The 11,401-nt window shown below is 34.1% G+C and overlaps 1 protein-coding gene across 2 annotated transcripts; it reads right to left on the bottom strand.

Moving 5' to 3' along the window:
• Positions 1-847: 847 nt before the first annotated feature.
• Positions 848-6,185, bottom strand: LOC144544699 (putative disease resistance RPP13-like protein 3). Of its 2 annotated transcripts, XM_078293254.1 has the most exons (5): positions 5,403-6,173; positions 5,013-5,234; positions 2,711-3,481; positions 1,946-2,225; positions 849-1,342 (listed from the first exon to the last, which is right to left on the bottom strand). In XM_078293254.1, exons 1-5 carry the CDS (start codon positions 5,798-5,800, stop codon positions 980-982), a joined length of 2,034 nt encoding a protein of 677 aa, XP_078149380.1. In that variant the 5' UTR covers positions 5,801-6,173; the 3' UTR covers positions 849-979. The 2 variants fall into 2 exon arrangements, with proteins under 2 accessions (XP_078149379.1, XP_078149380.1); XM_078293253.1 differs by having other exon boundaries at positions 848-2,225; positions 5,403-6,185.
• Positions 6,186-11,401: the final 5,216 nt, after the last annotated feature.

Raw genomic sequence — 11,401 nt, 5'->3', positions numbered from 1 at the left:
ATCCTAACCCAGGAGATACTGCAGTTCCGAGGTTGCTGGGTACAGCCAGCATGCCAGTTGTTCAGTTCGACAACCATCGAAACAACGGCGCATATGATGTGGAGCTGTCCCTATGCGCGTAATTTTTTTTGGGGGGGGGGGGGGGGGGGGTTCTTGGCGCATTTCAATATCAGGATCCAAATCAATAAAAATTATGATTTTGTGGCGACAACCATCGAAACAACGGTCTGCTATGGAACCATTGAAACAACGGTCTGCTATGGAACTGGACCGCCCGTAATCCTGGCGGTTTGGTTATTTTTCGAAAAATTATGATTTTGTGGTTATTTTGGTAAATACCTTTTTTTTGGGTTATTAATAAAAATGGCCGGAAGTGAGTAAAGAAACCAAATCAATAATTTGATTTCTTCTAGGAAATCAAACTTTTTTTTTTACAATTCATTCATTTTTTATATTATTTTTAATAAATTTCTAAATATAAAAAATTACGAAGACATGAACTGCTCTTCAATCCAGTGCTTTTTCCGTGCTATTCTCTCTATCTCTCTCCTCCTCTCTCTCCCACATGTTTCTTTTTCTCTCTCTCCTCTTTTTTTTAGAGAGAGATAGGAAGAACAAAAGAGCAGCGAGCTGCTTTTCTTATACTTTTCTAATAAGAAAAGCAGCGGATACACATCCAGATTGGAATGTGCATACATCGGTTCACCGTGGATCCACTTGAAAATAGGAAAAGAAAATTGATTACCATTTTTTAGAAATAAAAATTATCGTGCTATGTATACTTTATCATTAGTGCACTCCCAACATAGTTTTATTTGCACCGGCCGTACGTTAGCAATCTATTTATGTTCATTATTTATAAAAATAAAAATAAAAATAAAATTTTCAATCACCAAATTAAAAAAATACATCAGAGGCAGAGTACAAAAACAAGAAATTAAGAGGAAATTACAATGACAAATATGAAATTGGAGTGAAATTAACGCAAATGGATTTGAACATTTGAAGGAACAACATCTTTGAGTAAGTTCATGACCTCAGCATCTGTCTTACCCCCACAACGCGAGTACACCCACCGCAAATTTTGAAGGTCGGTTAGGTGTCGTAACCCCTGAGGAACACACAATTTTCTACACCTATAAATTTCGAGCTCTGTAAGAATGGGCATAGCACCATCCTCTATCTCCCAATCCTCAAAGGTCATGTCCCAAAGATGCAAGGATTCTAGCTGGTTGAAGCCTTCAGCTGAACAACTTAGTTTTCGATTAGTGAATGCGTTCTCTAGATGGAGCATCTTGAGGCATGGTAGCTTCTCCAGTACTGACATTACATCTTGATGGAACTGGTATTTACTAATGGAAAGATAAGTGAGGTGAGGAGGAAACATGCTAACATCAATGGCTATTTCATGAGGGGTCTCGCATGTATTATAAAATGTGAGACATTGTAGATTCTGATAAAATGGAAAGCACCTCATGTCAAATATGTGTAACAAAATATGATTACCGACTATTTCAAGAGTGATCAGGTGCTCTAGTGTGCCTAGGAAAGCAACAACTGACCCTGCTGTAAATGATTCGTTGTTTACTAATTTTAAACTACGTAAATTGGGTAGATGAGGTAACTCTTTTTCCCATGATTCTGTAACAAGCATCTGTGAAAGTGTTTGCAAATTTGTTAGTTTTGTTGATGGTGGTATTTTGCAAAAATCTTCAGCATTGACATGCCTCAATGTGTTGATGTGCCATAGAGAGTCAGTTACCGGTATCAAATCTCCGACCCAAATCCATAAAGAAAGGGTTTGTAGAAACTTCATAGCACCTAGCTCTAAACATCCCTCCCACTTGTCACTTCGATGCCCAACAAGATGTAGATATCTTAACTGAGTCAATCCCTCAAACATTTTCAATTTTATTTTAGTACTGCGTGAGGTTCCTGTGCTTACCACTTTGAGCAGTCTTTGCTTTGAACAATTTGGCATGTATTTATCGCCAAAGTACAACAAAGTGCGGAGGTTTTGGCTCAGCATGAGTTCATCACAATATAAATGGTGAACTGCCACACGACGCGCCCCACTCATGAATCGTTGGTCATCTGGATTTGAATACACCACGAGAAATTTGTCCTCCTTCGCTTTTTGGATAGCGAGATCCCGTAGGAGATCGTGTATGTAGCAAAACTCAATAGAACCATCATATGATCTAGATTTTACATAAATCATGCTCCTGTACATACAATAAGAAAATTGTATTTAAGTAGACAACCACATCCGATTAGAATTGCTCATAAATGTCATAACTAAATTATGGGAGTTCACATTTTTCTAAGGTAAGCAGTTAAAAAAAGTACTGATTACGTATTATATTATTAACGTTCATAAATTTTCTATACAATTCTGATGAAGGAAAATAGTGAGCTTCAAAACAATTCAATTCAGTTGCATGTTATATACATAACTAATGTGTTGATTGCACTTTTTTTTTCTTTTTGCTTTTTTCGGTGTCATTTATTTATTTTCCCTTTGATTCTCTCGTAGTGCTCCTGATATTGGACTTTTGTTGTATCTAGATGGGTTAGTATCCATCAAAAAATAAATAAGTTGGAATTAGCACTTGCACAATGAAATTAGCATGTTTTCTAAAATGTGTCAAGCATTTTTTGAGTGAAGGTTGGAGTTAAATGTGTAAAGCATCAAATAAAAAAATAATACCTCTGCACAAGATCCTCTAAGAAACTCTCTGCAGTTTCTTCCAATGTTCTGTTATCTTCTTGTGATATGAAACCCTCCGCAATCCACATTTGAATTAACTCTTTAGCTTTGATCGCATGGTCCTTAGGAAATGCAGCAAAGTACATAAAACACGACTTAAGAGCAAACGGTAGGTCCTCATAACTAGTGCCTATAATCTCGCTACATTTCTTTCCATCGGCATGCCAACTCATTGTTTTTAACACCTTACTCCAAGCATTATAGTTGCATGGCTTTTTTGATAATAAACCGCCCACAACCACCAATGCGAGAGGCAACCCACCACATTTATGGACAAATTGATTCATGATTTCAGAAAAACCATGAAAGGCACTATTATTTGGATCATGATTAGGAAGAGCCTTTTTCAACAAAAGCTCGAAGCTTAACTCATTTGTTAAGTATTCAAGTTTGTATGGTTCACATGTAGGATCTGCATCCTTAGAAACATCAGAAAATCTAGTGGTCATAAGTATTCTACTTCCATTATTATCATTTGGAAGCGCTGCTTCAATTTGGATCCATAGATCATTTGTCCAAACATCATCAAAGACAATGAGGTAGGTATTGCTTCTAAGAGACTCATGAATCATGGTAAGAAGAGCTTCTTGATCTTCTGGTTGCTTGCTGGGATCGAGTTGTTTCATTATTTTTCTCAAAATGTCAATTAGTTGGAAATTTTGAGAAATAGTAACCCATATACGAAGTCCAAATCGTTCCTTGACATTGTTACTATATATGAAATAAAATATGTATTAGATTATAGTATAGCCACAATTTAAATATGATAAAATAATAAAGGAAAATATGTAAATTAATTAATGGACAAATTAACGCGCAATTGAAAATTAATTATGATTTTTATTACCAATCCAAAGGACTATGATTTGAATTCTAATTAATAATAGGTGTGACAATGCATGCAACCATTATATTACAATCGAAATAATAAAGGCTCAACTAATTATTATGTTTAGGTTTGGATTGGATCATTAATATCTTATTATTGGACATGTCAGATTCGATCCGACATGTCACTTCCTCCTGAATGTTCGTTTTTTTTGCTAGCTGTAATATCAGTAAAAATTCATCATTATCTAATTAATTATATTTTGAAATACTTTGTTATTAATGATTATGGTTAGTTTTATAAATATATAGATATCTCTAATAATTAGTAAGATATTTTATTCACATAATTTAGCTGTCTAGCTGTTGTAACGACATGAAGATATTAAAGAGCGAGTTAGATAAGATTATTGGACAGTAAATTAATTGAGTGAGTCTATGGTACTATGCATATCACGGGTTGGTCCGTGCTACGGCTCAATATTCGAGTTTTCAAAATCTTAATGGTTGATTCGAACCGTTCATCTTGTTCTCCATATTAATATGTGTTTGGAGACCAAATTTTATATTTTTTGAAACTTTTTTTTACTATTTTTTTAGATATTTAGAAAATCACTTGATCTGAAAATTCTAGACCATCCAAAAACAATGATTTTCAATAAATCTAAAAAAATAGTAAAAAATTTTTCAAAAAATGTAAAATTTGGTCTCCAAACACATATTAATATGGAGAACAAGATGAACTGTTCGGATCGACCGTTAAGATTTTAAAAAATTAAATATTGAGCCGTATTACGGGCCAAATCGTAATATGCATAGTACCATAGACTCACTCAAATTAATTATACACTTCCTAAAAAAATGTACCATATTCTTTTTTTGAGTAAAAAAATGTACCATATTCCTAAAAAAATGTACCACATTCAACAACGTGTCACAACCATTTACTGACGAACCGTTGGATTCTAATTTTGCAAGTTCACATCTGTTCAGTCAATTATTGTCAGCCTTACAATAATGAAACGTCTTAAAAATAATATGGTCTCGATTAACTAAAATTTAAAATTACATGAGACAATCATCGATTCGCAAGACAATTTATTCGAAAAATGTAGTTGAATGAGTTTGATAATTTGGCAAATCGATTTATAATTTCTGTGAATTAATTTATAAAAGATGATATGGTATATAAATTCTGTAAGGCTTGAAGTTGAATACAACGCTAGCTGGTCAAGGTAGCTAGAAGTTAGAATCAAATTGGAAAACACTTCTTAACCAAAATTATATATAACTCCAATAGTTTTATTAATTGTTGCAAAATAAGAGTGTAATTAATCAACTTGAATGAAATAATCAAATTCAATAATCAAAGTAAATCACATTAAATAAGTAAAACAAAATATATGACGCATACCTATTGTATATTTTATGTGCGAGAGTCGTCTTTCCGAGCCCACCGGGACCCCAAATTGAAACCACATAACATTTTTTAGTGGTCTCATTGAGCAACTCTTTGACAATATAGTCTTGATCCTTATTGAAACCAATAACTTCGGGATCAATGTTTGGCAGTACGAGTGGTCTAATGGGAAGTTGGATCTCGCCACCTCCCTCGCCCAGATTATTGATTCCATACCTATAGAGACAAATTTATAAATTTTGGATTACAAACATACATTTAACATTTTATAAAAAGACTGAACTATATAAAAACTTTTAAAAAGTCATTTTATATAATTAAAAAAAAAAATTAAAGGAGTGGCTTTTTTTTGCCGAATTTAAACATAGATCCGCCTCTACATACCTAAGTCTGCTCTTCTCGATCTCTTCCAACTTTGTCTGGATCAGACTTATCTCATCAAGAAGTTTGTGTACATCCGGGCCTTTTTTTGCTATTTTAAACTTCCTTTTCATTTTCTCCATCACACCGTTGAATTTTTGTGGTTGTTGCGGGACTTCCATGAGAAATGTGTCAATGACATCTTCCATTGAGTATGCGATGTCTCTCACCTCCTTCACCCAATATTTTTGTTGCTCATCTGTTATTTGTTTCTTATCAGCATCTTTGAGAAAAGCCTGAATTCGGCCGAGTTCACGGCTCACTGCCTCAACTTTTGCATCAACACCATACAAGAGCAGAGCCTCTTGGACTACAGCGTCAGCGAGCTTGGCCAGCACAAAATTTACAATACACTCAGCCATCCCGTTTCTGTATGATATGTGGCAGGTGAAACTAAGAGAAACCAAAAATGTTGGTGTAATATGAGAAATGATGAGATAAGAGGATCAGAGGAATTTAAATGCATAAAATGACCGGTGGTTGAGGCATCAATTCAAAGGTTAATTAATTAATAGATATTGAATTATTGGTGGTTGATGCCAGCAATATATATTTACTGTGAATAACAGGTTCAGGTTTCATTAAGAATTAATATATATTTGTTCACTTCAATTGACTAATCTTGAGAGCACGTATTTTCAAACGGGAGGTGAACTTAATTATTAAAAATGTTAATCTCTGCGCATTTGCATGTGCTTTCAATCGGGAGGTGCACTTAATTATTAAAAATATTAATCTCTGCGCATTTGCACGTGCTTTCAATCGGTCGGTGCACTTAATTATTAAAAATGTTAATCTATGCGCATTTGAAGGAACAGAGTACTGGACTACTGGTTCAAATCACGGAAATAAATCTGCTATGATCCGAACTGCAGGAACAATAATTCTGAAATTCTTATTTTTTCAAATTCAGTCGTTCAATTTTTTCTGTGCACTCATCTCCAAACAACTAATTTTTCTGTGCACACATCACAAAATAAATCAACAGATGAATTTGAAAAAGCAAGAATTTTGAAGTATTGTTCACATGTGAAGAATCGTAGCAGATTCGGATCCATTGAGTAGGCAATACCGATGTGTACCCAATTAATTCTTCAAATGGCCTCAAATTTGTGAAAAAAAAAGCGGGGTTCTATATAGTGTATATTGATTGACTCATTAAGATTTATATGTTAATATAATACAAAATATTTTCAGATAATATAGTACAAAATACGTAAGTTTAGATAACTTGTTATTTACAAGTGGAAACGTAAAGCTTAAACTAATGTATATCATTGTTTCTGTTTGTATATATACAGAGTCGGAGGCACATAGGTGGCATGGGGGTCACCTCCATTTTTTTTCTAAAACTTTTGTATTTATATATGATTTTTCTATGTAATTTTAGTATGAAAATTGACCCCCATTTTTTGTTGTGGTATCGTAAAATTAACCTCCATTTTTTGTATGAAAATTTAGTATAATTGACCCCTCTTCAAGTTTGACACCCATAGTTTGAAAGTCTAGCTCCGCGCCTCTGCCCTTGTATATATGTGCAAAAGTGAAGTTGCATTTTAATTTACATGTATATAAGAGCTGATTTCAAACTAAAAAGGAAAAAAAAAAACATTAGATAAATTTCTATGCAATGAAATATTTTATGAACAAAAAATTGCATTCTCAATATTAAAATTATTATTCTTAAAATAGTACGTATATCCCTTAAAAATATAAATCTCTGCGCATACATTTGTGCAACTTATCAACACAAAGCTGTATACAGCTGTGCACCATATTAAAATAAAGAAATTTTATGTATACTCCTCAGAAACTTCAAAATTACGTGGTTTTTCTTTTAAATTAATAATATCATATTTATCCTTCCAAATTTAAAAAATTCACAGATTTCTCCAATTTATGAAATTTAATATAAAAAATATTTTAAATTTATAAATTATCTATTTTATTATTTATTGACAACTAAGAAAATATGCAGCATGCTTAAGAAAAATGTCCGTTTTCTAATTAGTCATTTTTTCAAAGACAAAGATGATTTAATGAATCTTAGAGGGGGATATAATAATTTAAAAAAAGTTGAGGGATATACATGATATCCCCTAATTGAAAACGTATATCTATGCGGATTTGACCTTATTAAAAACAAGTAATCAGGATACTTGCACCTGCCTCTGGATAGTCCAGATGGACCTGTAATAATTAAGCATCATTTTCATAATTCTGAAATAAAGAAGTAGAAACAACAATCAAATACTCTAATTTACAGAAATTAAGTCTTCTAAGGTTAAGACAGTGTATTATTTTGTTATGTACTGAGTGTTTAAAGTGTTAAAATTGTGGATTAGTATTAAGCTTCTTCGAAGGGGTCAATAATGCATGAGATGCAATAGGGCTGTGTACAGGCTATTACTGTAATTAGGTTATTTGATGGTAATGGTCAATCTTTCAATATTTGATGTAGTTGTATTTTATTTTTTCCTTCTGTATGTTGTATGACTTTTGTTTCTCCAAATTGTGGCTGCTAAACTGTCAGAAATTATGCGTTGACTTATATATCAGTAAAGTCAAGGAATGACTGTTCTGAGTCAAATTGAAAGGCAAAATGTGCTTATTTAGTTTATTTTACTGAGTTTTGAGAGCAGAGTTGTTTTCAACATCTGCAGATCTCAGACAAAAAGAAGAACATTTATATGTAAACAATATATAGTGGTTGGGTTTAGCTTGCATAATAGATAGTGAGATGCATGATAATAGCAATTGATTAGCTCTGAGCACGTTGGATCCACAAAAATTTCATCATCAGTTAAACAAAGAGAACAAATACATATTTACTTGTTTGGATTATTTGTCTATATTTATGTTGAGGAATCTCTGTTGCAATAATCAATGAAATCGACAATCTTCATCAGCCTAATTAAGTTGGTAGATTATCAATATTGAGAAGTTAATGGAATAAAAAAACACAAAATTAAATGATTAGTTTCGAAGTATTTTAAAAAAAAAATAACTCTTATATCAAGATGGTGATTAACCTAAACAAAAACCCTTGCTCGAAGAAAGAGAAAAAACTGAATTTGCATTAAATCTAACTAAGATTACAATTTTAATTCTGTTTTCAGTATGAATCAACACCGTCTCATGGATGACTAAAAGTTCCAGACCAAACAATAGCTAGGAATAAGCAAATAAAAGAAAAATCTGAAGGAAGCTCACCTCGGTAGTGATTAGGAGGCTAGGGTTTTGCCCTTGCGTTTGCTCCTGGCCTTTGTCTTGTCCTTGCGCTTGGAGGTAGATGTAGAGGTAGAAGGGTGTTGGATGGGGAGCAGAGGCGAAAAAGAGGTGAAGATAGGGGAGAGGGCGGTGAGGGGAAGGAGAGGATCTGGAGGGAGGGGATATGGAGAGGAGTTTGTTTTTCTTTGAGAGAGAGAAACCGGTAGGTGTGATTTTATTGAAACATAAAAGCAGTCTACATTGATGGAAACAGAAAACTTACATTATCTACCTACCTACCTACAAATATCTTGTTTATAATAGTAAATTACAACAGACATGATTATTGCTATCTAAAATTTTAGAACTAGCATGTATTCCTACTCCATATTCATTTTGAACCAATTTGGATCCAATTGTTCTGCGAAATCCAGACATCTTGCAAGTTGTAACCCTTGTATCTCTTGCTCTGTTGTCAAACTCCTCCTGAATATGCTAGCCACCATATGCGTTTTTACCAGATGTTCCCTGTGTACATGCTCTATTGTTGTGTTCGCTTGCACCATCTCATATAATTTCACACATCACATCCACTAGTGGAAAAATTGGAATTAGGATCGGTTATTTACACACATTAGGATCGGAATTTAACCGATCTTGATCTGGATGATAATAATATGAAACTAATATGGATCGGTTAAACAACTGATCCTAAAAGTTTGAATTAGGATCGGTTGTTTCAAATAACCGATCCTAATAGTACTATTAGGATCGGTTATTTTAAACAACCAATCATAATTCTTTTTTTTTTTCAGAACCAACATTTTGTGAATCCAGATATAATGCATTACATATTATAACAAAAAATTTAAATCTAAAAAATTTAATATTACATATCAGGATAAAAAGATATTACACATGATTATTATCAAAGAAACCACCAATATTTCATAGCACAACTATAAAAAATCGCTTAGCAACGGAATTTATATTAGGCAATAAAGGTAGATCATTTAGTAAGCTTACAAGTTAGCATAGAGAACCTAATCATTTATGATTGCTGTTGAGATTTATGTATGTTTATTGTATTAATAGTAACTATAGGGTTATATTGGTAAGAAAGGAATTATAGAGAACCGTAGGGTTACTAATGAAATTTGTGATGCCTATATAGGTCCAAGAGAACAAAAGAATCAATGCAATTTATTTTTCCTAGAAATCCACATGGTATCAGAGCCTTACAAAATCTAAACCTAACCCTAGCCGCTACAGTGCCTCTCCGCTACAGTAGCGCGCCGCTACAGTAACCGATTCGCTACAGTATCGCGCCACTCGGTATTCTCTTCTTCTAAAGTCGGCTGGCCACCAAAGGTAGCCTCTTTGTGTTGATTTGGCCGGCGTGGGAGGCCTCTACCCCACGATACCCAAGAAGCGGGTTTGGATTGAGGTTTGATCGGGTTTTGAACTCGAATCTTGATGAGATAGTGTAGGACGCAGAAAGTTGCACGGCGTCAGGTTAGCTAACGGTGCGGGTTTTATGTGTGGGTGAGTGGAAATGCTCCCAGCTGGGTTCAGTGCTCTGGATGAACATGAGCAGGTCACCGAACTCAGGGGAAGGCATCCACTGGGTATTTCTTTCTGCATTCCTTCTGGTTTACCCCTTGTGACAACCTATGTTCATGATCAGTTGTCGGAGGTTTTATTATTTTCGATTGTGAGGACGTTTAACTCCCGACGGGCGCAAGCCCCTGCCGTTAATTACATCAGAAAGACCTTTCGAGTCAGACTGAATACCTCATGCATTCCAGGATTTGTGCCTATGAGTTGTGAACTGAATAATGGGGCTAAAAGAGGCTCATGTATTGTTTATTTTGGTCATGTGGTTGGTTCTCATTTGACTTTGGATTTCTTTTTGGTCAGTTACCATGATATATGCATGAAAATATGGATTTCATATTTAAAACATGAGAATGTACATGAGAGATATTATTTATGTGTTTTCAATTTGGAAGGAGCATTTAAATATCATTTTTTTATATTTTTATTTATAAAAATATGTCAAGAGAGGGACATTTTGGTCATTTCAGATTATAGCTGGGACATGGATATGTTCAAATGTTGTTTAGAATTATAGAGGATTGAATTTGGGTTTATTTGGAACTGATTTGAGTTGATTTGGACTTAGTATGAGGAAGTTATGGTCAAAAGGACTTGAAAGGACTTATTTATGAAGATTTTATATTTTTAGGGACTTGTTTGTAATTTCTGGAGGGCTTGGATATGTAATTTGGACTTTGAACAAGGTTTAGAATGAGACATGGGCTGACAGGGACCCTTTCATGAATATTTTACTAAGTCAAGGGTATATCTGCAAATGAATAAGGGCTTCGGCACATATTTTAAATTATCAGAGGGACTTATGTACAAAACATATTTCGTGAATTATTAACAGGGATCAAGAGCCATTAGATCATTATTTTGGCTTTGGGATTCGAATATATGGTTTCAAGATATGTGCTGAGCTTTGAGATATGAGTTTGGGGAATTTATGATATCGAGCTTATGGGCCTTGATAACATTGGGCTTCGACATTGGAATATTGACATATAAGGTTCGGGCTTGCGTTAAGATCTGCGCAGTGGCCCGGATAGCCTTATGACATGTAGGGCCCGATGATCAGGAGCCGTGGGTTATATGTTTATTTGTAAATATGTGTGGTAATACGTGCGGCGATACATGTGGCGGATCCAATT

This window comes from Carex rostrata, chromosome 26 (assembly GCF_964058835.1).
Source record: "Carex rostrata chromosome 26, lpCarRost1.2, whole genome shotgun sequence".
Lineage (NCBI taxonomy): Eukaryota > Viridiplantae > Streptophyta > Magnoliopsida > Poales > Cyperaceae > Carex > Carex rostrata.
This window is presented reverse-complemented; position numbering and strand designations above follow the sequence as displayed.